General features: G+C 38.3%; 1 protein-coding gene across 7 annotated transcripts in view; it reads left to right on the top strand.

Annotated features, from left to right (window-relative positions):
- Positions 1-18,349, top strand: part of ORC3 (origin recognition complex subunit 3) — a 70,085-nt gene extending 51,736 nt beyond the window's left edge. For 2 of the 7 annotated variants that reach the window (XM_040238822.1, XM_040238819.1), the window contains exons 14-20: positions 5,356-5,489; positions 8,114-8,190; positions 9,117-9,217; positions 13,054-13,195; positions 14,782-14,898; positions 15,836-15,915; positions 16,428-18,349. In XM_040238822.1, coding sequence (XP_040094756.1) covers positions 5,356-5,489; positions 8,114-8,190; positions 9,117-9,217; positions 13,054-13,195; positions 14,782-14,898; positions 15,836-15,915; positions 16,428-16,533 — 757 coding nt within the window. In that variant the 3' untranslated portion in view covers positions 16,534-18,349. Of the gene's footprint in view, positions 1-5,355; positions 5,490-8,110; positions 8,191-9,116; positions 9,218-13,053; positions 13,196-14,781; positions 14,899-15,835; positions 15,916-16,420 lie in introns of all 7 variants that reach the window. The other 5 variants (XM_040238825.1, XM_040238824.1, XM_040238820.1 and 2 more) reach the window with 3 other exon arrangements.
- Positions 18,350-20,848: the final 2,499 nt, after the last annotated feature.

The raw sequence follows: 20,848 nt of genomic DNA, 5'->3' as shown, positions 1-20,848 counted from the left end.
CTGTGCACTGGCAGCTATTTACTTTGTATTCAAAATATATTGTATTTGCAACTGTGTGCATAGCATTTACATTGTATTAGATTCTATAAGTAATCTAGAGATAATTTAAAGTATCTAGGAGGATATGTGTAGGAGATATGCAAATACTGTGCCATATAATATAAGGGATTCCAACATCCTCAGATTTTTGTATCTGCAGGAGTCCTGGAACCCATTCCCCACAGTACAGTAAGGACAACAGTATTTTCTTCTCAGTTTTACTGTGTTTCTTTGAAAGCAAATGTAGATGGAATTCACAACAGTTTGAAGCGTCTCTCACAGCCTCCTGGTTCCCTTCAGTCTCTCCGTAGCTGATTTAGTTTCGGCACGCTTTCGGTCAGGGTCCCCGGTGACCCTCATGTTTCTAAGTCTCATGGTCAATTCTGTCTTCATTTGCGTTAACCTATTGTCAGCATCTAACACAGTTCATCACTCCTCATTAATGACTTTCTAGGGCCTAGATTCTTCTGGTTTTCCTCATACTTCAGTGCATGCTCCTCCCCCTCAGTCCTCTTTGGTGATTTCTCTTCTCCCTAACATTGCAGTCCCTCAGGGCTTAATCAAAAGCCCACACTTTTCTCCTGAGTGTCAGACTCTTAGGTCCATGTACCTATTTACATCTCCACTTGGATATCTGTATATATCTCAGAATTAGCATATTTAGAACTGAATGTCTGATTTTACCCGGAAACCCAGAATCTTCCCGCATTCTTTCTATCCTTCCAATTGTTCAAAGCTGAAAACTTGCATTCTGCCTTCAAAATATTTTAAGAACCAAACCTCTTCTTAACACCTTTCCCTTTGGTACCACCATTGTCCAAGTTACTGCTATCCCTCATTTGGATTATTGCCATCACCTCCTAACTTGACTTCTTTGCTTCAATGCATGCTCCCTTCCAGGCTTTTCTCAAAATAGAAGTCAGAATAATCCTTTTAAAATATGCCAGATAAGGACATTCCCTGGCAGTCCAGGAGTTAGGATTCTGTACTTACAGCGTCAGGGCCTGGGCTCAATCCCTGGTCAGGGAACTAAGATCCCGCAGGTGGCATGGTGTGGCCAGAAAACGAAATGAGATGACATGAGATGAAATATAGTCAGATAATGTCCCTCCTTTGCTCAAAACTCCCATTTTCACTCAGTAAAATCGCATTCTATACAGTGACTCTGCGTGATCTAGCCTTCCATTCCCTCTCTCTGATTTCATCTTCTGCTTCTTGTTCTTGCCTTCCACTTGTGTGGCAAGTAATTTAAATGAGAACATAACGCTACTTTTCTGACATTAATGCTTATGTTACATAACTCTGAAAGCCAGTCATTTGCTGGTGGCAGTTTGTACTTAGAGATTTTTCCTGGTACAAACATGTTAAGTTGTACTATATACAGTGTTCCACAGCTTGGATTTTTTGTTGTTGTTTTTTGGATTTGTCTGGTTGGTTTTTATCATGGTAGTTACTTGTTTTGCACCTAATATTCTACTTAAGGTGCTTCTATAATGTCATTGGTAAAAGCATAGATGCCAAGCTAGACTGGGTTCAGAGCCCAGCTTGCCAGTTACCAGACTCTGGACAAATTGCCTAAGTTTTCTGTGCTTCTGTTTTCTCATTTCTTAACATGGTAATAATAATAGTATCTGTATCATGCAGTGTTGTGGAGATCAAATGATGCCTGGTATATTGTGTGCTCAGAAATATTAGCTGTCATCACTTGCATTACTTCATTGTTTATCACTGCTATAAAGTATCCCTTGTTTTGAAAGTGTAGCACTTGATTTTATTAGTCCCTTGTTTGAAATATGTTTAGGTTGTTTATAATTATCTATTGTTACAGTTATCACTGAGGGTGAGTTTGTGTTTGCACATTAGTATAATTATTTTCACAAAGTACACATATAGAATTTTTGAGTCCAAAATATAAACACAATTGTATTAAAGTACACTTGCACCAACAGTGTATCAGTGTTTGTTTCCCCACACCTTTGCTGATGCTGGATATTGTCAGACTTAAAAAGCTTTCTTTTTTCTTCTAGTATTTCATGATTGATAGAATAATTCTTTCCCCACATCTCATACCACATTCACATTTTTATTCTTTCTGAAAAATGCTGAGGTAGTGGTCAGTTTTTTTCAAGCTAGTTATTTCTAATATTCCCATCTCTTTCCCACTGATTTGAAGTGCTACCATTATGTCATGTACCAAATTCTCATATATACCTCTTTTTCTAGACCCTTAGTTCATTCTGTTGGTCTGTTTCTGTACAAAGTACCATCTGACTTTAATCACTGTAACGTATCCCTTTTGATATATTAGTAGCCCCACTACACATACTCAAGTATACAAACATTGTTCCTCAGTTTTAGAAACATGAATTTTTTTTCTAGATAAATTTTAGGCTGTTTCTTTAGGCTTTTAAAATATGCCCACTGGAATTTTGTTTCAGAAAGTGTTGAAATATGGATTAATTTGGAATGAATTTATTTACAGTATTGAAGGTTAGAACTGGAAATGTCTATTCAGGATTTTAATATTTTGCTGTCTTACACATTTGTTATAACATTCTATAGTTTTTGTTGCCATTTTGAACATGCTCTTTTTTTCCATAGTTAGGCTTCCCTTGTGGCTCAGCTGGTAAAGAATCTGCCTGCAATGCAGGATCCCTGGGTTGGGAAGATCCCCTGGAGAAGGGAACTGCTATCCACTCTAGTATTCGGGCCTGGAGAATTCCATGGACTGTATAGTCCATGAGGTCGCAAAGATTCAGACATGACTGAGGGATTTTCACTTTCACCTGTAAGATATTAATGTGTGTGTACATATACACACATATATGTATTCACCTTATATCCAACACCTTTTTATATGCTTTAATACTTTTGTAGCTTTGTTAGACTTTCTAACCTTAGTCATATTATATGCAAATAATAAATTTCATCTTCCTTGCTTATATTTGTACCACTTGCTTCTTTTTTCTTAATTCGTTATAGAATAGATTCTATAATGATATTGAAGAGTAGCGATGATAGCAAGTATCTTTGTTTGTTCGTTTTATGTAAATAACTGAATTGAAAATTTTTAAGTAATAATTTTATTGGATTGATCACATTGCTAGCTCTAATCAGTGTTACTTCGGGTCTTATTTTTTATTAAACCTGGAAGTACTTAAGAAAGTGTAAGGTCATTTCTTATTCTGGAAACAATAGGAACATAGTCTTTGGCTAATAATAAAAAGAGGAATAAGTATCCAAATCTCTAGAAGTCTTCTATACCTGAGATGAAAGAGCCACCCTTTCCAATCAAATGTCATATTAAAAATTATGGCTAGTAAAGTTTGATTTCAAAATTATATGACACAATGCCATTTTCCCTGCATCCTGAAGGTGAATAATAGGGTTCACCCTCCTCAGTATTCAGTTTTGTAAGCTGCCCAGGGGTAAGAGGTGTGGCTGCCTGTGGCCTGAGAAGCTAGTCAGTCCTCAGGGGCTGCTGGTGTGGGTTCCACCAGCATTTCCTCAGCCCTGCCAGCAAGCCAATGCCTGTGATTACTTGGAGCCTGACAATGCAGCTCTCGCCTGAGTCTCTCATCCGGCTGAGTCTCTCATCCGGCTGAGTGGGGCTAAAGGTCGGGGATGACAGGTTGTTCAGGTGTGTCTGACTTTGAGTTAACTCTCTTCTTATCATAGTTTGACTCTGTCTGGGCAATAGGAAGCCAAAAGTTTTAAATAATCTCAAATGTAATCAAGATTTTAATGTGTTGGCTTGGTTTTCTTTGACCTGTATAAGCCTTTCATTCACAGATAAAGATTACACTTTGGATAATTATTTCATTGCTGTAGAATGAGGAAGAGATGTTTTCTTAAAATGAGAAAGTTTACTTTTTGTCCACCCCTCTCAGTTTCTACATTTATTGGTTATTTTCTTCATTTGTTTTTGTTTTAGAGTCTTTGTGGTGGGACTTTATTTTTTTTTGGTTTGGGTTTAAATTCTAGTTGAAGTAATCAGTTTAATTTCTAGGTAATCATAGTCTACTTAGCTTTATTTTTCTCTAACTTAGTAATATTAAATTTTTATTTTGAAAAATTAATTTTTATCTTGAAAATATCAAACATAAGATAGTTTTTACAGAATAACTCAGATTCTGAATTTGGCTGTTTTTTCCTGATTAATTTAAGAACTGGTAATCACTCTCCTGTTACTGACTATGATCTTAGGGGAGAGATCCTCTAAGTAATGACCCTGAAAACAGGATCTTAATTTTAGAATATGTGTTTCTTCTCTGTTTCCTTTAAAATTTTTTTCATTTTATTTAATTTTTTTGGTTGTGCTGGGTCTTCATTGCTATGCATGGGCTTTCTAGTTGCAGCAAGTGGAGGCTTCTCTTTGTTGTGGTGCACAGGCTCTAAGGCACACAGAGTTCAGTAGTTACAGCTAGTGGGCTCTGGAGGGTAGACTCAGGAACACAGGCGTTAGTTGCTCCATGGCATGTGCAGTCTTTCCAGTCCAGGGATCAAACCTGTGTCCCCTGAATTGGCAGGCGAATTCTTACCCACGATACCACCAGGAAAGTCCCCTTCTCTATTTCTAACAAAGATTTTTCTCTGTGACCTTGAAGGAGTTGTGGAATCATTCTACCTATGCTATAGAATAAACGCAATTGCCTACCTGTTTAAAGTTCAGTAGATTTACTGACTGGTGTTAATAAAGCTCATAGAAAATATAAAACCTAGCCAAATTGGTAATAAGGAAATCATTGATATACTTTTTGGTCATTTCAAATGAGCTTTCATTTAGCATGTGGTGTTATATCCTCAGTGGATGTTTCTTATCTCTTAATTTACATTTAGATATGAAGGAAAGGAAAACTAACTTCCAGTGCCTGCTGTGTGATAAATAAGCACTGTGCTAGTCTTCAGCTGCATCTTCTCATTGAGTTCTTAAGGCTCCATCACACTTGTGAAATTTGTGAGTTCCTGTTTCCACTTTAGAGACAAGGAAGGAAGCCAAGGATCAAAGATGTTTAGTAACATGTTCTTTATTACAAAATAGCAGGTGCCAGAGCCAGGCTACAGACCCAGATCTTTTTTTGTAAATTTTCCAAGCTGAGCTTCAATTTTTCAAGTTGAGAACTCTTCTGAGTACTTTTCAGTACTTCTGAATATCACATCCATTGAGGAAAACCTCTCCAAAAATAGTTGGTAGCTACAAATAAAGGATTTTACACTGTCTTTTTCTGAGCAGAAACATTCAATATGTAAGCACTGTTTTTTAAGTATATTGATTTTCCAGTTACATTACATCTCTTGTCACTGATTCTGTTCTAGGTTGTTGGCAAAGGATGAACTGATGGCCATGCTTCAGAACTGTTTCAAGGTTTTTCAGTACTCTTCTGCAAAGGAGCTTGGCAACACAGCAAAGAAAATAGAGGAGTTCCTGGCCCAGTTTCAGAGCCTTGATGGTGAGAATATAATATCTTGCCAATTCTACTGGCTATGACAGTCATTTGACTAGAATAACATGGAAAACCCCATGTTTTGATGTATTGAAAGATGAAGAGATAATGAGTTTTTGATCAGTCAGTATACCAAGCCTCAGAATAGCACGTCTTTGACAACCACAACTAGGCCAAATGGTTCTCTTCCAGCTTTGGTTAAAACAATGAAAACTGTCAAATGGGCAAGAAAAAATATTACTTTCTCCAGGTGGACTGTTTGGAGCACTTACCTTTAAAAAAAAAAAAAAGGCAGCAAAAAGAAAGAAAAAAGATTAGAGGGAGTAGAAGGGCATCATAATTAAGAACTCCTTTTAGATGTTGTTTCTTAAACATTTCATCAGTTCTTTATAGATTTCAAAAACAGTGCATAAATTATTTGTAAGCCTGAAAATTAATAGCTGTGAACTGCTTTCCCAGCGATGAGTCTCATTGGTATGCTGATTACCAAAATATGCTTGAGGTTTGCTTTAATCAGATTTACAAAGCTTGGATCTCTCAGTCCTCAGTGAATTGCAACAGCCTGGCATTCCTCAGTGTTGGAGGGCACAGTTTGCTTTATCTTGCATGATCTGCACAGGAATTGGTATGTTTGCTGAATGCTGGAGCGCCTGCTTGTGTGCAGGCAGCCTGTCTTGTGCTCTGGTGCGCCAGGACTTCTTTGTTCTGAGGGGGCTCTATGAGTTGATACTGACGTTTAACTTTTCGTGGGCTCTTCTCTTGCTCCAATTCTAGCACCAAAGTATGGTACTCCTTTGGTAAAACAAAATGACTATGCCCTTCTTATTTTCCTCTATTTAGGATATTTTAGTGGAGCCTTGGGAAAAGAAGCAATCTGGTGCATATAAGTACATAGATTGGACATGGCATGGTGAAAACATTTGACATGGAATGTCTCTATCAATTTTTCCTGTTTGGCAAGTGTTCCTTTGTCTTTAAATCCTTTGGATTTAGGAAACTGCTTTTGCTGAAGCCAGTGGAAGATGAAAGAGCCAGTCTGCTTGACTGGAAGGCCACCCCACAGTACAGGGGCTCCCTCCAGGTCATGCTCAGGCATTGCTCTATACTGCATTTGCACAACAGTCTGAGCTGAACCAGTTTCAAATCATAAACATTGTAAAGGACTAAAAACTGATATCACAGAGATTATTGAGTCCAGCTGCAACAGAAACTAAAGCCCAGGAAGAGAAGCCTCTGAATTGAGATCTCACCCAGGATAGCATCCAGCCTAGAGCTCACATATTTCTTAACTACCATGTCATTATTTTTTTCTCTCCAATTCACAGTCACCACCTAATTATGGTCACTAGGACAGTGAGGGACCACCCTTAAGCATATAAATAGGGCAGAAGACTTAGAAGAATATAAGATAAATTAGCTAAATTTCAGTCTTTTACAAAATCGGACTTGGATTTTTGTAAAATGAAACTGCAGATATGATCATTTTAATTAGAATTTGTGTAACATAAGCTAGTGAACCAATCTTGTGATGTGCTAATACTAAATTAAGGAATGTGGCTTTTAGAAATGGGAAGGTTGGTAATTAAGATAACAGTCTTCTTCAGAAGAATTGTATAAGTTGAAGCAAAACCAGTGTCTTGAATAAATGTACTTTTCTGTTTTCAAAAGCACCATTTTGTCAATAATAAAGTGAAATTAACCCTCCCCTCCCATACTGGGCCAGTAGTAATATTTGACTATATGCTATCTCTGGTTCCTTGACAGTTATTACGTATTACAGTTTAGGTTTAAAATTACATTTGGAGGGTTTGGTAGGTGAGAGTGTCATATGAGATTTATTTTTAAGGTTCTGCAACATGTTACTGAAATCAGATAAAGAGTTTATTAGGTGTTTTAACTTTAAATCATGTCTTTCTTGAACCAAGAATTATCACTAGCTAAAAAAGAAATTTATTCTTTAAGAACAGAGCAGATTCTCCAGCTGCATCTTAGGTTTGGCCAAATAAGCCTTGAAAGTGTGAGATTCCAAAACCTGCCCTCTGCCAGGAAGAGGCTTTCAGAGTTTCATGATCTTTAGAAACACAACTACACCTTTTACAAGATATAGTTTTCTATTTCCTATGCTAAAGAACCATGCTGCATTTTGTGTTTTCATAGATTATCTCAAAACTTTTACGTACTGCCCATTTTAGATGTAAGTGGCATTGTGTCAAATACAGTGAATCAGGAGATCGAGGCTAAGTTTGCCAGGGTGTTGGTTTGTATTGTTTACATCAATCATGGCATAGTCAGAGGAACACAGTTTAACTTTTTTTAAAAGCTATTTATAATAACACAGACATTTGGAAATTATTTTCCTGTTAGTTTGGAGGAGTTTATTTTCATTGTGGTCACATTTTTAAAATTCAGTAGCTGCTTTTTTTCAGTAGACCACTCTGTAGCATAACTTATGTAATGTTTATTGACCTTCAGTCTCTGGAAGAGATCATTTATCTGATGGAACCTTGATCTCTTGCCACATTATAAAAAGAAAAAGGATGAAACTTTATTCCCCTTGAAGTAGTAGAAATGTTTATTCTCTTGAGTGGATTTACCCAAGCTGCTGTATGTCGGTTTTGTATTAAAAGCAGAAACCAAAGAGGAAGAAGATACTTCTCAGTCACAGTCAAAGGGGCTTCAGAAGACGGACCTCTATCATCTTCAGAAGGTCAGATCACTCTCTTTTCCTTCCAGCTACATCCCCTGATGCTCCTGTGTGCTCTTGATTAGCTCTGCCCGGATGTTTTTGTTTTCAGTTTTAAAATCACAGCTAGGAACAAAGCAGACTTTGTAACTCACTTATAAATTGAGCATCCTGTTTACCCTATAGCTATCTTCATTCTCCTTGTAGAAATCTGGAACTTACTAACCAATAAAGATAGAACCTGTTCTGATAGCCTCAGGGAGAAAGAGAATTAATTAATATCAATAACAGAAAATGAGAACTTGGTTGCAAAAAGAAATCTGATTATTTATCTGATGTATTTGATTTTCAGTTTGGTCACATTGAGATTCCAAAGAGACTAACTCATTAATTTTATATACATTCCTTGATTTATTTATTTTTTAGTGTATGTTGATCCATACAGTGTGTCCAGTATAGCCTTTTTCAGATAGTTCTCACTTTAGGATCTTGGTTGGCAAAATAAAGAACCTTCTCTGTACCATGATACCAAGTTATGATCACGTAGAATAAAATACCAATCTAAGCAAAACAAAACACGTAGAGTCCATCCTGTTAACATGGCAAAGAGCAAGGATTTTTTCTTCTTCTTGGAAGTCCTTTTCTAAAATGAAGTAAAGAGTTGTGGCTAGTTAGCGCACTGCCATATAACACAGTAATGAAGTAAACTGCCCATCTCCTCATTCCTTGAAAAGTCACTTGATTGTTTTTGAAGCAGTTCGCCTAGGAGGAGAGATTCTTCCCAGTTCTTAAAGATGACAGATAAACACAACCCATCTTGATTTGGTTCTGTCTCTATACACCCTGTCATACGGAAGGCATTGACTGCTTCTGCCTGAGCAACAGAGCTCCCCCTCTGAGGGGCTTCCTGTCTCCGAATCACCACAGAAGGTCTGTTCTTTCCTCCATAGTCCTTACTAGAAATGAAGGAGTTAAGAAGTACCAGTAAGAGGCAGACCAAGTTTGAAGTCCTCAGAGAACAAGTTGTGAGCTTCGTTGACAGTCTGGTGAGGTGAGTTTGTTGTTGCTCTTCAGAGCTAGAAATCAGGCTTTTTGCCCAAATGACACTGGTGTGATAGTTGTCTTCATTCAGCGTGGGACTCTTCTGGTTTAGGCTTTATGCTTCTCAACTCCCTCTGTGCAGCTTAGACTTGTAATGTTGATTCTTTCCCCATCCTTATTAAAGCAGCTAACCAGATGACTTAGTTCACTCTTGAATAGAATGCACGCTTAAATTTAACCCTGATCATTATGCTGACGGCGGAGAGGGGAAGTGGGGTTGGAAATAGAAAAGGATTTTTCCCCTTTCTAGTAACAGGGTGTTTTCATTGAGCTTTACCCTTGCTGTGTCTTTGCTCAGAGCATGCTGGATCTCAGCCAAGCCCAGAAAACAGACAACCCAGCCCAGCCAAGCCGTAATGCCCTATTTTATTCTGAGTGAAGGGTTTCTAAGGGAGACCAGTGCAGCTCATGATCATGTCAGCACCAGTGTATCCTGAGAAAGGCACTCAGAGTCCATTTAGAAGTACACCACTCCTACCTGTATTTTAAGATGATCCCTTTGTTGCGAAACTCAAATCATTCTGAGTTTGAATTTCCCAAAAGCCAGCTCTGTAAAATCACCCACCTAACCTGTAGTTGGGACATGCCATCTAGAAAAAAAAGTGAGAAGTCATAAAAATAAAATGATCAAATAGTTTAAAAATAGGAAAAGGACTATTCTTTATCATTGCTTATCCTATTTTTTAATGGCAGTTCAGTCTTGGCAGCAGACCAGGTACTGAATAGAATCAAGTACTAAAAAAGCAATTCAGCTATTGAAGATGAAGAGTGGTTTTCTGATAAATTACCTGTCCTTCTTGTAAGTGAACAGTTCCATTTTCCAGGACTGTGTGGGGGCAGTCATTGTTCCTGGTCACTGGGGAGAAATTGCTAATGTCAGGACAGAAGTCAAAAGGATCAACCAAGTGTGACAAAAGGAAGGTTAAAGTGAGAGAAATGTGTCACATAAAAGTGATACAGTGCAACGCTGAAGTGACCTCCTGGCTAAAAATGACCTTGAAGAACTCACAGAATTAACCTTGCCCTACCGGGCTTTCCTGTGGTTATAGTTTCTAGACCCAAGTGCCTAGTTCTCTTTTCCCAAGTTGTGACCATTGTAGTTGCTAAAAATAATTTTACAGTGTAATGTGGCATAATTTATAGGTCGAATGTCATGTTCTTTTCTGAATTCCCACAGATCCCAAATTGTAGCCTCTGCAACCAACCAGCCATTCCCTTTTCATGACCTTTGATCTAATTAATATGTCTGACTTTTCACCTTTCTGAGTAGTTACTGAAATAAAACTGACCATGATTGAACTGCATTGTTGTGAAATCACAAAAATTTCCATACCAGGATTTATTATCTTTCCCAAGATTGAGTGTCCCTGCAGGGAAGAGGTTAGGACTGTGTAGCATGTTAGAGCTAAACAGGACCAAGTCATGTGGCAGCTAAAGCCCAGAGAGAGGTTGTGACCTGTGCAAAGTCAAACAACCCCAGTCTGCTGACATCTGACAAAAGGCCCATTCCATTTCCCCACACTGTCCCCAAGGCTCACACCACAGATGTTTACAACAGAGCTTGGAGTTCTAGAGAAAAGGAGTCCTTAAAAGATAAATAACAACCATTAGACTCCAGGAAGCAAGCAGAGTTCCTAGTATACCATGAGCAGCTCTTGCTGAAACTACTGAGAAATGAGAATAACTTGCCACTGAGTTAACTGTTTTCACCAGAATGCAAGCTTCAGCTTTGTAACCCTTGTGGATACTAAAGTGGTCATACCAGTTCCCTTCATACCACCTCTTTTGCTTGTAGACTCTGATCTGAGCGTCATGTAGAGTTCCAGTGCCAGACTCACTGCTGATTTCTGTGCCGGTCTCCATATTTGTATTTGTTTTAAGAATTCTAATACATGGTGATGTTTTATCACTGTTGTGCAACTAACATAGTCCAGTGGAAACAAAATACAGGCAAATGTTTAGACTCTGATGGAAGTCCTTCAGATACCCATCTAAAAAGTTCATCTACCTTGGTAATTACCTGAATCTCTAAACATTAAATATAAGGATTTTAAAAAGGGAGAGGACGGACAAATATGAGACAGTGTCTTTTCTGAAATTGACCTGATTTGGTTGCCTTGTTAGATTTCCAGTCCTTATTACAGAGTAGGGACTCCAGGATGATCTTTTAATGACCATCATGTATGATGATTGGGGACAGCCTGAGGTTCGGATAGGAAAAGTTTGTGGTCAGAAATTACAGATGGGTAGCCAGCCATCCAGGTAGGCAGCTGGCATCACAGAAACCATTCCCAGGGCTACAGCTAAACCACCTAATCCAGTTGACTTGAGAAGGAGCAGCATCTTGGAGCAGGGGGTCCGGGGCACTTGAGATGGGCAGGATGGAGTTGGTGGGGCATGATATGTATATATTTCGGACCCTCTGTGCTTCCTCTCTTCCTCAAAGCCAGACCATGCAGGTGGAGCAAGTGTCGTGGGATTTTTCTAGGCAGTGTTATCCTCTCCAGGGGGAAGAAAGCCAGAACACTGGAAAGAAGAGTAATTTCCCTGGTGGATGGGCTGAAGAAGCTGCTTAGCTCTGCCTGCACTGGTGGGAAAAGGAGCTGATACAAATCTGTCATGTGACCAAAATACTTCAGGCCCAGGACTGGCTAAACCCCAGAAATCTTTATGAAGGCATTGTGAATTAACTGCTTTAATCGAGTTTGTGACTTACTACTCTGCCTTTAGGTTTCCCCTTTCTGATTTGCAACACACTGGGCCACCCAGGAACCATGTACTTTCATGGCTGAGAGCAGCTGACAGACTTCCTATATATTCAGAGTGAAGTTTTTAATGCTTTTTTAAAAAAATTCAGATTTCATTACAGTTGGTTTATTACCTAGTCAAATAAGACAGAAGACTCTCAAATTAGTGATTTTTTTCAGTAATTGAAATTTTAATGATAAATGATTTGTTTTTTTTAATACTCTGAAGTGAAACTTTAGCCTTTTCTGCCTATAAAGAGGAATTCTAACACATAAAAACTTCACATATATTTCTTCTATGAGAGATATCTCCATGATCCAGAAAGATTTCCTAAACTCTTAATTCCAGGTCTGAGGCCTATGTTTAACACTGCCAAGAGTTAAATGTTTGCTATGGTAAGAAATATGACATGTTTCCTAAATAATTTAAGAAAGTTTTCATTGACACTTTAAGAAATGCTACCTTAAAGATTTTGAGCAAAAATGTAATTTGTATACATTTGTTCCTAGAGATTTGAATCAGAACTAAGATATAGTTTCCTTTACTCCAGAGAGTAGAAGTTTTAAACAATATTACATGGAAGAGGTAGAATTGAGGACAGCTGCACTGGAGTTTTGAAGCAGGCGATGGCACCCCACTCCAGGACTCCTGCCTGGGAAATTCCGTGGACGGAGGAGCCTGGTGGGCTGCAGTCTATGGGGTCGTGAAGAGTCAGACACGACTGAGCGACTTCACTTGCACTTTTCACTTTTATGCATTGGAGAACGAAATGGCAACCCACTCCAGTGTTCTTGCCTGGAGAATCTCAGGGACGGGGGAGTCTGGTGGTCTTCCGTCTATGGGGTCACACAGAGTCAGACACGACTGAAGCGACTTAGCAATAGCAGCACTGGATTTTATACTTATTTTGTTTTGGCTGTTGTTGATTTTGCTTTTTAAGTAAATTCTTCAGTCCTCCACAGAAGAGTAACAAAAATATTATATTGAAAATGAACCTGTGCTCATCTAAAAGCTGATACCTGACTTTGACGGTTTCAGAGAGTACCTCCTGCCTCCAGACACCCAGCCTCTGCACGAGATACTGTACTTCAGCTCTGCCCACACCCTTCGCCAGCACCTGAACGCTGCCCCTCGCATAGCCCTCCACACCGCACTCAACAACCCCTATTACTACCTCAAGGTAAGAAGCGGACATTTCTCTGACAGTTCAGTTCAGATTCCAAGCTTTATGTAACTTAGTGTAAATTTGCTGTTCTAATGAGCAGGGAACAGGCAGCTCAGGGTTGTACCTCTTTCAGATATTTTTAAAAACTCTATTTAGATTTTAGAGGGCTTTTTTCTAAGCCTGTGAACTAACACTACCAACTTTTGATCATGTGTGATTGTCTTCTCTTTCATGTAATAAAACCAGGCCATAGGAGTAACTTGAGTATAATGCTACTACTCTTGAAAATAAGGGAAAGGCTTCTTACAGATGTAACAGCAGATAATTGGTCAAACCCTGTGACTCAGTGAAATTACTTTAAAAAATCCAAATGATTATTTCTGATGAAAAAAGGAAAAACTTTGCAATTTCATCTTGGATTTTAAACCAAAGAAAGATCTACCCTGAGAGTATCTCCAAAACTGAATGTAGAGGCCAGCCAGCAATCTGCTGGAAATAAAACTCCTAAACTCCAGACATATCTGCCAGTTCCAGGTTGTTCTTTAAACAAAAGAGTTCAAGGAGAGGTAACATGATCACTTTAAACATTTCAGATATACACACATATAAATATAGACACATATAAAATAATTTATTGATAATTTGCTAAGTTAATATTAAATTGCTAATTTGTTAATAAGTTATCAACTCAAGCACCTGGAAATCTTTCAACAGAGGATACTTAAGAAGTGACTCCATAAAACATATGAAGAGAGTTCTAATGTACTGGTTTCCTGTCTGAAAGGGCACGCAAACTAACATGCTAAGTAAGCATTGTGAGAGAATGCTGAGTAGGAAAGTGTAAATCATGGTTTTCAGTAATGTCGGTAGTGCGGTAATTGAATAATTTCATGTTTAAGGCACAGAATATCAATTATTTTTATTATGTAAGCCACAAATTAAAACTCTACAAAATCCATCTTTTTTTTTTGGCTAGTATCAAGTCACAGAAGAGAACTGGTGTGATTTCAGAAGTTTGGGGAAGTATATAATTCATGTGTGTATATGAAAGAGATTTTGTTTCTTAAGAAGAACCGTCGATTTCAAATAGGTTGAAAAAACACTGATGGTTTTGTGGGGGATAGGATCTGCAATGCTGACAACACAGTCTTCTTTGAGCGACAGTCTGTAGTCCTGGTAGTGGTATGTTGGTATTTGTTAGTACAGTATAGTAATTGCTAGAATTCAGGTAATTAGCATTGTTGGAAGTGGCAGTTTATTGAAAATCTACAATTCCATAAAGTTTTATGGAAACCAGAAATGCATCAGAGTCTCAATAATGAATAATGTATGATTTAAATGAAAAAAGAGATTTAATAGTTAATGATGAAAATGAAAAATATTCCTGTTTTTTGATCCTGGCAATATCCATCCAGTGACTAGGCACTAGGGAGATTTTGACCAACAACCAGTTAACTATTGGAGAATAAATACAACTCACAAAGGAAACCAAAGACTTCATTTATTAGCTTAATAATTTCAGGTTAGGAGGTTAATTAATTTGTGATTTTGTTCCTCATGATTTCTGAAAGGTAGTTATCTTAGTTTATTGTTATTTTTAGAACGAAGCACTGAGAAGTGAAGAAGGTTGCATTCCAAATGTTGCCCCAGACATCTGCATAGCATATAAACTGCACCTGGAGTGCAGCAGGCTAATCAACCTTGTGGACTGGTCGGAGGTAGGTCAGGGGGAAGGAGCATGCTGTCTGTATGTCTAACCAACCATGACACCTTTCTTGGGCTGTTTTTATACTTTTGGTACTTTGGAGGTCATCTCTTATTTTCTCAGTCACCTGTCTTTGGTTTGGAAAGCATTATAAATCACTTGGCAAGTTTCTCCAAAAAGGCACCTAACGGCTCAGCAGTTCCCCCAAGCCCCAGAACGCTGATCCCACATGCCTCAACCAAGCTAATTCTGTTAATAATGCTGTATCCTTGCCAGGTCACAATAAGTACATTTTAGTATGTTTAACAAAAGCTAAACAGTTGAGGTCAGTTCTGTTATCCCACAAGATGAAACAGTGTATTATTAACTAGTATTTCCCTTACTGGATGAAAGAAAAGAAAATATTGGAATAAGTATATAACAGATTTAACAGTCGGAAAGTACAAGGAATACTTGGCAAGGTAAAGGACAACTGTTCTTATTCTTTAATAATTATTCTTTCCCTCTTCAGAATATTAAAAGTTAACTTTGTTAAAGGCCCTATTTGAAGTATGTCTTGTCGCTATTTAAATATATGGTAATTGGTTGCTTCCAAGAAACATAGGCATTTTCCTGAGTGATAGAGGTTGGGAGTAGAGCATACAGGACAGCCTCATGCTTTTCAACTTTTTCAGCTTCTCAACTTTTATTTCTTGTTTTTCTCTGCACATTTCTTAGTTCTCTGAAATATAAGATTATTTGTGAACATTCCACTTTCTTTTAATGTGTACTTATTTAAAGTGATCATCAATGTAGTTCTAAGACCCTGAAATTTGGTACAATTTTTAAAAATGTGTCAGCTACCAGCAGCAGCAGTGTTTGGCTTAAAAATACAGAGCCTTTAAGTGCAAAAAAATAAAAGATGTTTGACAACAGCAGATTTTATCTTCTTCTGTCCTGTCTCTCAAAAGGCTTTTGCAACAGTTGTGACAGCTGCTGAAAAAGTGGATGCAAATTCTGTAACCTCAGAAGAAAGGAATGAAGTTATCCAGTATCCTTTTAAAATTAATTCTACAACGTCCAAGTAAGCATACAGAATACTTTATAGTTTCTCCAGATCTACACTAGAGATAGAACCATACCATACCAGAATAAGTTGTTCCTTAATACTTATTTCGAATTTAAAATGAGACAAATTGAAACTATTTGGTCTAAAACTTATATAAAGGTTGTTTTTCAAAGCTCACCAAAAATGTCCCAGAACCATCATTATTGAATTCTCTATGTTTCTTAGGTTATTGACGTAGTTTAAGAAGTTGGCAGGGAAGCAATTTCCATACTCCTTGAAAGATAAGAACTAGATAAGTGGTAAGCACTTTTCCATTTGTATCTTATTGACAGTGGAGTCTGATTATACTTAATGTTTTCCAATAAGAGTTATAGTTTAATTTAGTAGTATGCATTTGAACTGTACTTCAGCTTACCAACGTTTTAACACTGAGATTTTAACTCCCTTTTTTGGGTCAGAAATACGTGGTGAATTTCCTTAGCTATAGCCTCCAGTGCTCGATTTATTAGAGCTGTCTCTGAATTAGAACTTCTGGGATTTATAAAACCTACCAAACAGAAGACTGACCATGTGGCAAGGCTAACATGGGGAGGCTGCTAGACAGCAAATGCGCAAAGCCAGAAAGATAACAGTTAGCTTAAGAGAAAAAGACCAGTCATATTTACACACGGCTCAAAGAAGATTGTCTGGCAAGAAGAGAAGCATGGAATCCCTGTGTGATGTTTAAACAGAAAAATAGACTGTTAGACCCAAATAGGAATGTATCGAAGCCCCTTTGGAGAACTTTGAAATCCAACAAGTAACACGCAACTAGAAACTTTCTCAGAATATAACTGCAATTCTCAGTCATGAAGAAATTATGAATAAACTGTTCTTGAACATGACTAATATATAAATGTAATAAATTCCTTTAGGAGAATCAGTTGATCTAATAGTATTAGTACTTATTTTTGTTCTACCAGTTTCTTGCACTGGTATTCTTCACTTGTGTAAATTATGTAATAAGATGAATATTCTAGAGGACTTTCTCCTCCAGAGGTTCTAAAACTGCCTCTACTGCCCCATTTCCTTTAGTCTTACAGCTTAAAAAGTCTCAAGTTGTTTGGCTTTCTGATTAAAGGCAGTAAATATTGTACTTCATGTTGACCCATCATGGAGTCTTAAGAGCCTCCAAGATCTTTACAAATCACATCAACCCTAAGGCTCAGATGAAATGACACCTGAATGTCTTCCATAATAAGAATTAATATCAAGATAGTGAAACAAAGAGACCCCAAGTTCATTATTTAATGTTCTGATTCCAAGAGAATTCTGGGATGTGTCTTTAAGTATACTAACAAACATACCAAAATTATCATGCAAATATGACTGGGAGGGGAAAAGTCCAAATTCAGTGAGGACTGTTATAGTTGAAGACCTTAGAACTATGCACTTGTAGGTCTGTGTGTTTAGAGGACAAATTTAATATAAACAGACTTAATATATAACTTAAGCCTCATTAATTCTGGAGTATAAAGGAGGTATTATGTAAGTATAAAGGGCTCCTTAGCCCTGTGGCAACAAGGTGAGCTGAGATGACAGTAATGGATAACCACTCCCTTCCCCACTTGCCGCTTCAAAAACTTTTAGGTGCTAGATGAAATGTACCCCCAGACAAATTGTCATAATGTTGCCAGGGTTAAAAAGAAAAGTAAATCCCAACGTAGCAGAAATAAAGAATCAATTGCAAGCCAGAGCAGAAAGTGTCTAGCCCGACAAAGCCTTCAGATAATTACCAGAGTTGCATTAGTTCAGATAGATTAAATGTCTTATCTTCATCTAGGAGATACTAGGATTTCTTATTCAGCAGAATTGAAACACATCTACATATGCACAAAGGGCTGTCAACTTGGAAATTAAGGAATTCATGATGCAAATGAATGTATAAACACAAACACAAGAGGCTTTGACACCTTGGAATCCATGTGTTAGAGGCAGAACTTCTAGGGGTCATCTAGTGGTCCCTGAAATGAGGGCATAGAGCAGAGCCTTTGCCAAATGGACATGATCAAAGACTAGATTTCTGTTGAGACATTTTCCAGTGTATCTTCACAACAACTAGGTCACTATTTTTTCCTCAGCATTTCCAGCCATTCCCCTTCAGTCAGATGTGCCCTCAATCATCTGTTTCATTTTTGACTATGGTTGGTAAAATCTAGGTAAAGAATGTGTGATTGATTTGTTCACAAATTATTTATTGAGCATGTATCATGGGACACTGTTGGAGCACTTGCAATACTTCAGTGAGCATAGATCTGTGCCCTCACTGCATTCTATCAATAGCAAAGAACAATTATACAATGTTAAAGAAAAAAAAAAAAAACAGCAAAAGGGAAGCAGATCGTGCTGAACATGGCTGCCTGAGATGGCATTTTAATAAAAAGATTTAGCCATGATTTTATGGAAGAAGTGCATTTTAGATAGAGAACAGCAATAACAAAGGTCCTAAGGGAAGTACACAAGCTGCACTGGAGGAACAGCGAAGGTGGCCAGTGTGGGACACACAGTGAGCAAGAGGGAAACTCAAAACTGAATAAGGTGGGGTGGAGAGCAGGAAAGTTATGGGCGTAGACCACTGTAAGGTCTTTTAACTTTTTAGGTAGGAAGCCATCTAAGCCATCCTTTCAGTTCAGTTCAGTCACTCAGTTGTGTCTGACTCTTTGTGACCCCATGAATCGCAGCACGCCAGGCCTCCCTGTCCGCACCAACTCCCGGAGTTCACTCAAACTCATGTCCATCAAGTCGGTGATGCCATCCAGCCATCTCATCCTCTGTCGTCCCCTTCTCCTCCTGCCCCCAATCCCTCCCAGCATCAGAGTCTTTTCCAGTGAGTCAGCTCTTCGCATGAGGCGGCCAAAGTACTGGAGTGTCAGCTTTAGCATCATTCCTTCCAAAGAAATCCCAGGGTTGATCTTCAGAATGGACTGGTTGGATCTCCTTGCAGTCCAAGGGACTCTCAAGAGTCTTCTCCAACACCACAGTTCAAAAGCATCAATTCTTCGGCACTCAGCCTCCTTCACAGTCCAACTCTCACATCCATACATGACCACAGGAAAAACCATAGCCTTGACTAGACGGACCTTTGTTGGCAAAGTAATGTCTCTGCTTTTGAATATGCTGTCTAGGTTGGTCATAACTTTCCTTCCAAGGAGTAAACGTCTTTTAATTTCATGGCTGCAAGCACCATCTGCAGTGATTTTGGAGCCCAAAAAAATAAAGTCTGACACTGTTTCCACTGTTTCCCCATCTATTTGCCATGAAGTGATGGGACCGGATGCCATGATCTTCATTTTCTAAATGTTGAGCTTTAAGCCAACTTTTTCACTCTCCTCTTTCACTTTCATCAAGAGGCTGTTTAGCTCCTCTTCACTTTCTGCCATAAGGGTGGTGTCATCTGCATATCTGAGGTTATTGATATTTCTCCCAGCAATCTTGATTCCAGCTGTGCTTCATCCAGCCCAGTGTTTCTCATTATGTACTCTGCATATAAGTTAAATAAGCAAGGTGACAATATACAGCCTTGCTGTACTCCTTTTCCTATTTGGAACCAGTCTGTTGTTTACAAAGACCTTTAAAGGATCACTGGCTATGAGAATAGACTGGAATAGGTGAGGAGACACAAATGAGGCAAAACAAAGACCAATTTGGAGGTCACTGAAATAATCCAGGCAAGACACAAATGTCTCCTACAAGGGTAGTAGTAGAGATGGTTGAGATTTTAGATGGAAGTCAAGATTGGATGAAGGACGTGAGGAATTCAGGACTCTTTGAAAAGCCTCTGAATGGTGATGCCCTAAACTGAGGAGTTGATACTCACCAGAGTGAGTATGAGCAGAGGCAAGGAGCCCCAGGTCAACTCTAGGCATGCTTTAAAGTTCAGAGAAAGACTGGGCCAGCATCCAGCAAAGGAAAGAAAATCAAGCCACTGTGGTGGTGGTATCTTGCCACCAACCGAACAAAGTGTTTCAAATGTTGATTAGATTTAGCAATGCGCAAAATGTTGGTGGCTAATGAGTGGCTGAAGAGTGAAGACGAAGCCTGGCAGGCATCACCTATCATAGCACTTTGTGTGATATAATAACAGAGATCATAGCATCATCTTATACTGTGACGTCTTAACATGAAATTAATAAATGCTTTAGACTTAACTTCCAGATTACATTATGTTTAAAGGAACAGAAGAGTTTAATGACATTAATTAACAACAAATATTCTCTAAGATGACAAGCTTAGTTGTTCCAGAAAGTCAGAATCTTAATTGAGTTCTGCTTTAGGGAGAAAAAAAGCTGCAAAAGACATTTTGAGGACAAATGGGAAAACCTGAATATGGATTAGATGTTAAATTAGGAAAGCATTCCTTTAAGTAGGAGGTAAAAGAATCCACCTGCTAGTGCAGGAGACCTGGGTTCAATCCGTGGGTCAGAAAAATGACAACCCACTCCAACAGTCTTGCTTGGGAAATCCCATGGACAGAGGAGCCTGGTGGGCTACATGTTCTTAAACAATATACATACAAAGCAAAAAGGGCAATAATTGGTCCCTTAAAGAGGATTGTTGGACTGTATTTTTAGCTTTTGACTTTCTAGTAAAAATTGACCAAAAAAGTGGGAGAAGAATGGAAGTTTAGAAAGTTCTCCCGAGTTTTCCTTTGAAGATTATAGAACACAAAAATAGGTAATACAGGAATTATAGGATCAAAGACTTAGTCTTTTGTTAAGTTTTTAATGAGAATTATATATATAAGGAAAATGGGTGCAGAAGAGAGGACTGTTGGCCCTACCTTTGAATGAGCTAATGCTCCCCAGCTGGGGCAAGGGTAGGAGCCGATAACTGCTGGAGCCCTATCTATGAGTAGACAGGGACAAGCTCATCAGGT

This window comes from Oryx dammah, unplaced genomic scaffold, assembly GCF_014754425.2.
Source record: "Oryx dammah isolate SB20612 unplaced genomic scaffold, SCBI_Odam_1.1 HiC_scaffold_4, whole genome shotgun sequence".
In the NCBI taxonomy this organism is placed as follows: domain Eukaryota; kingdom Metazoa; phylum Chordata; class Mammalia; order Artiodactyla; family Bovidae; genus Oryx; species Oryx dammah.
This window is presented reverse-complemented; position numbering and strand designations above follow the sequence as displayed.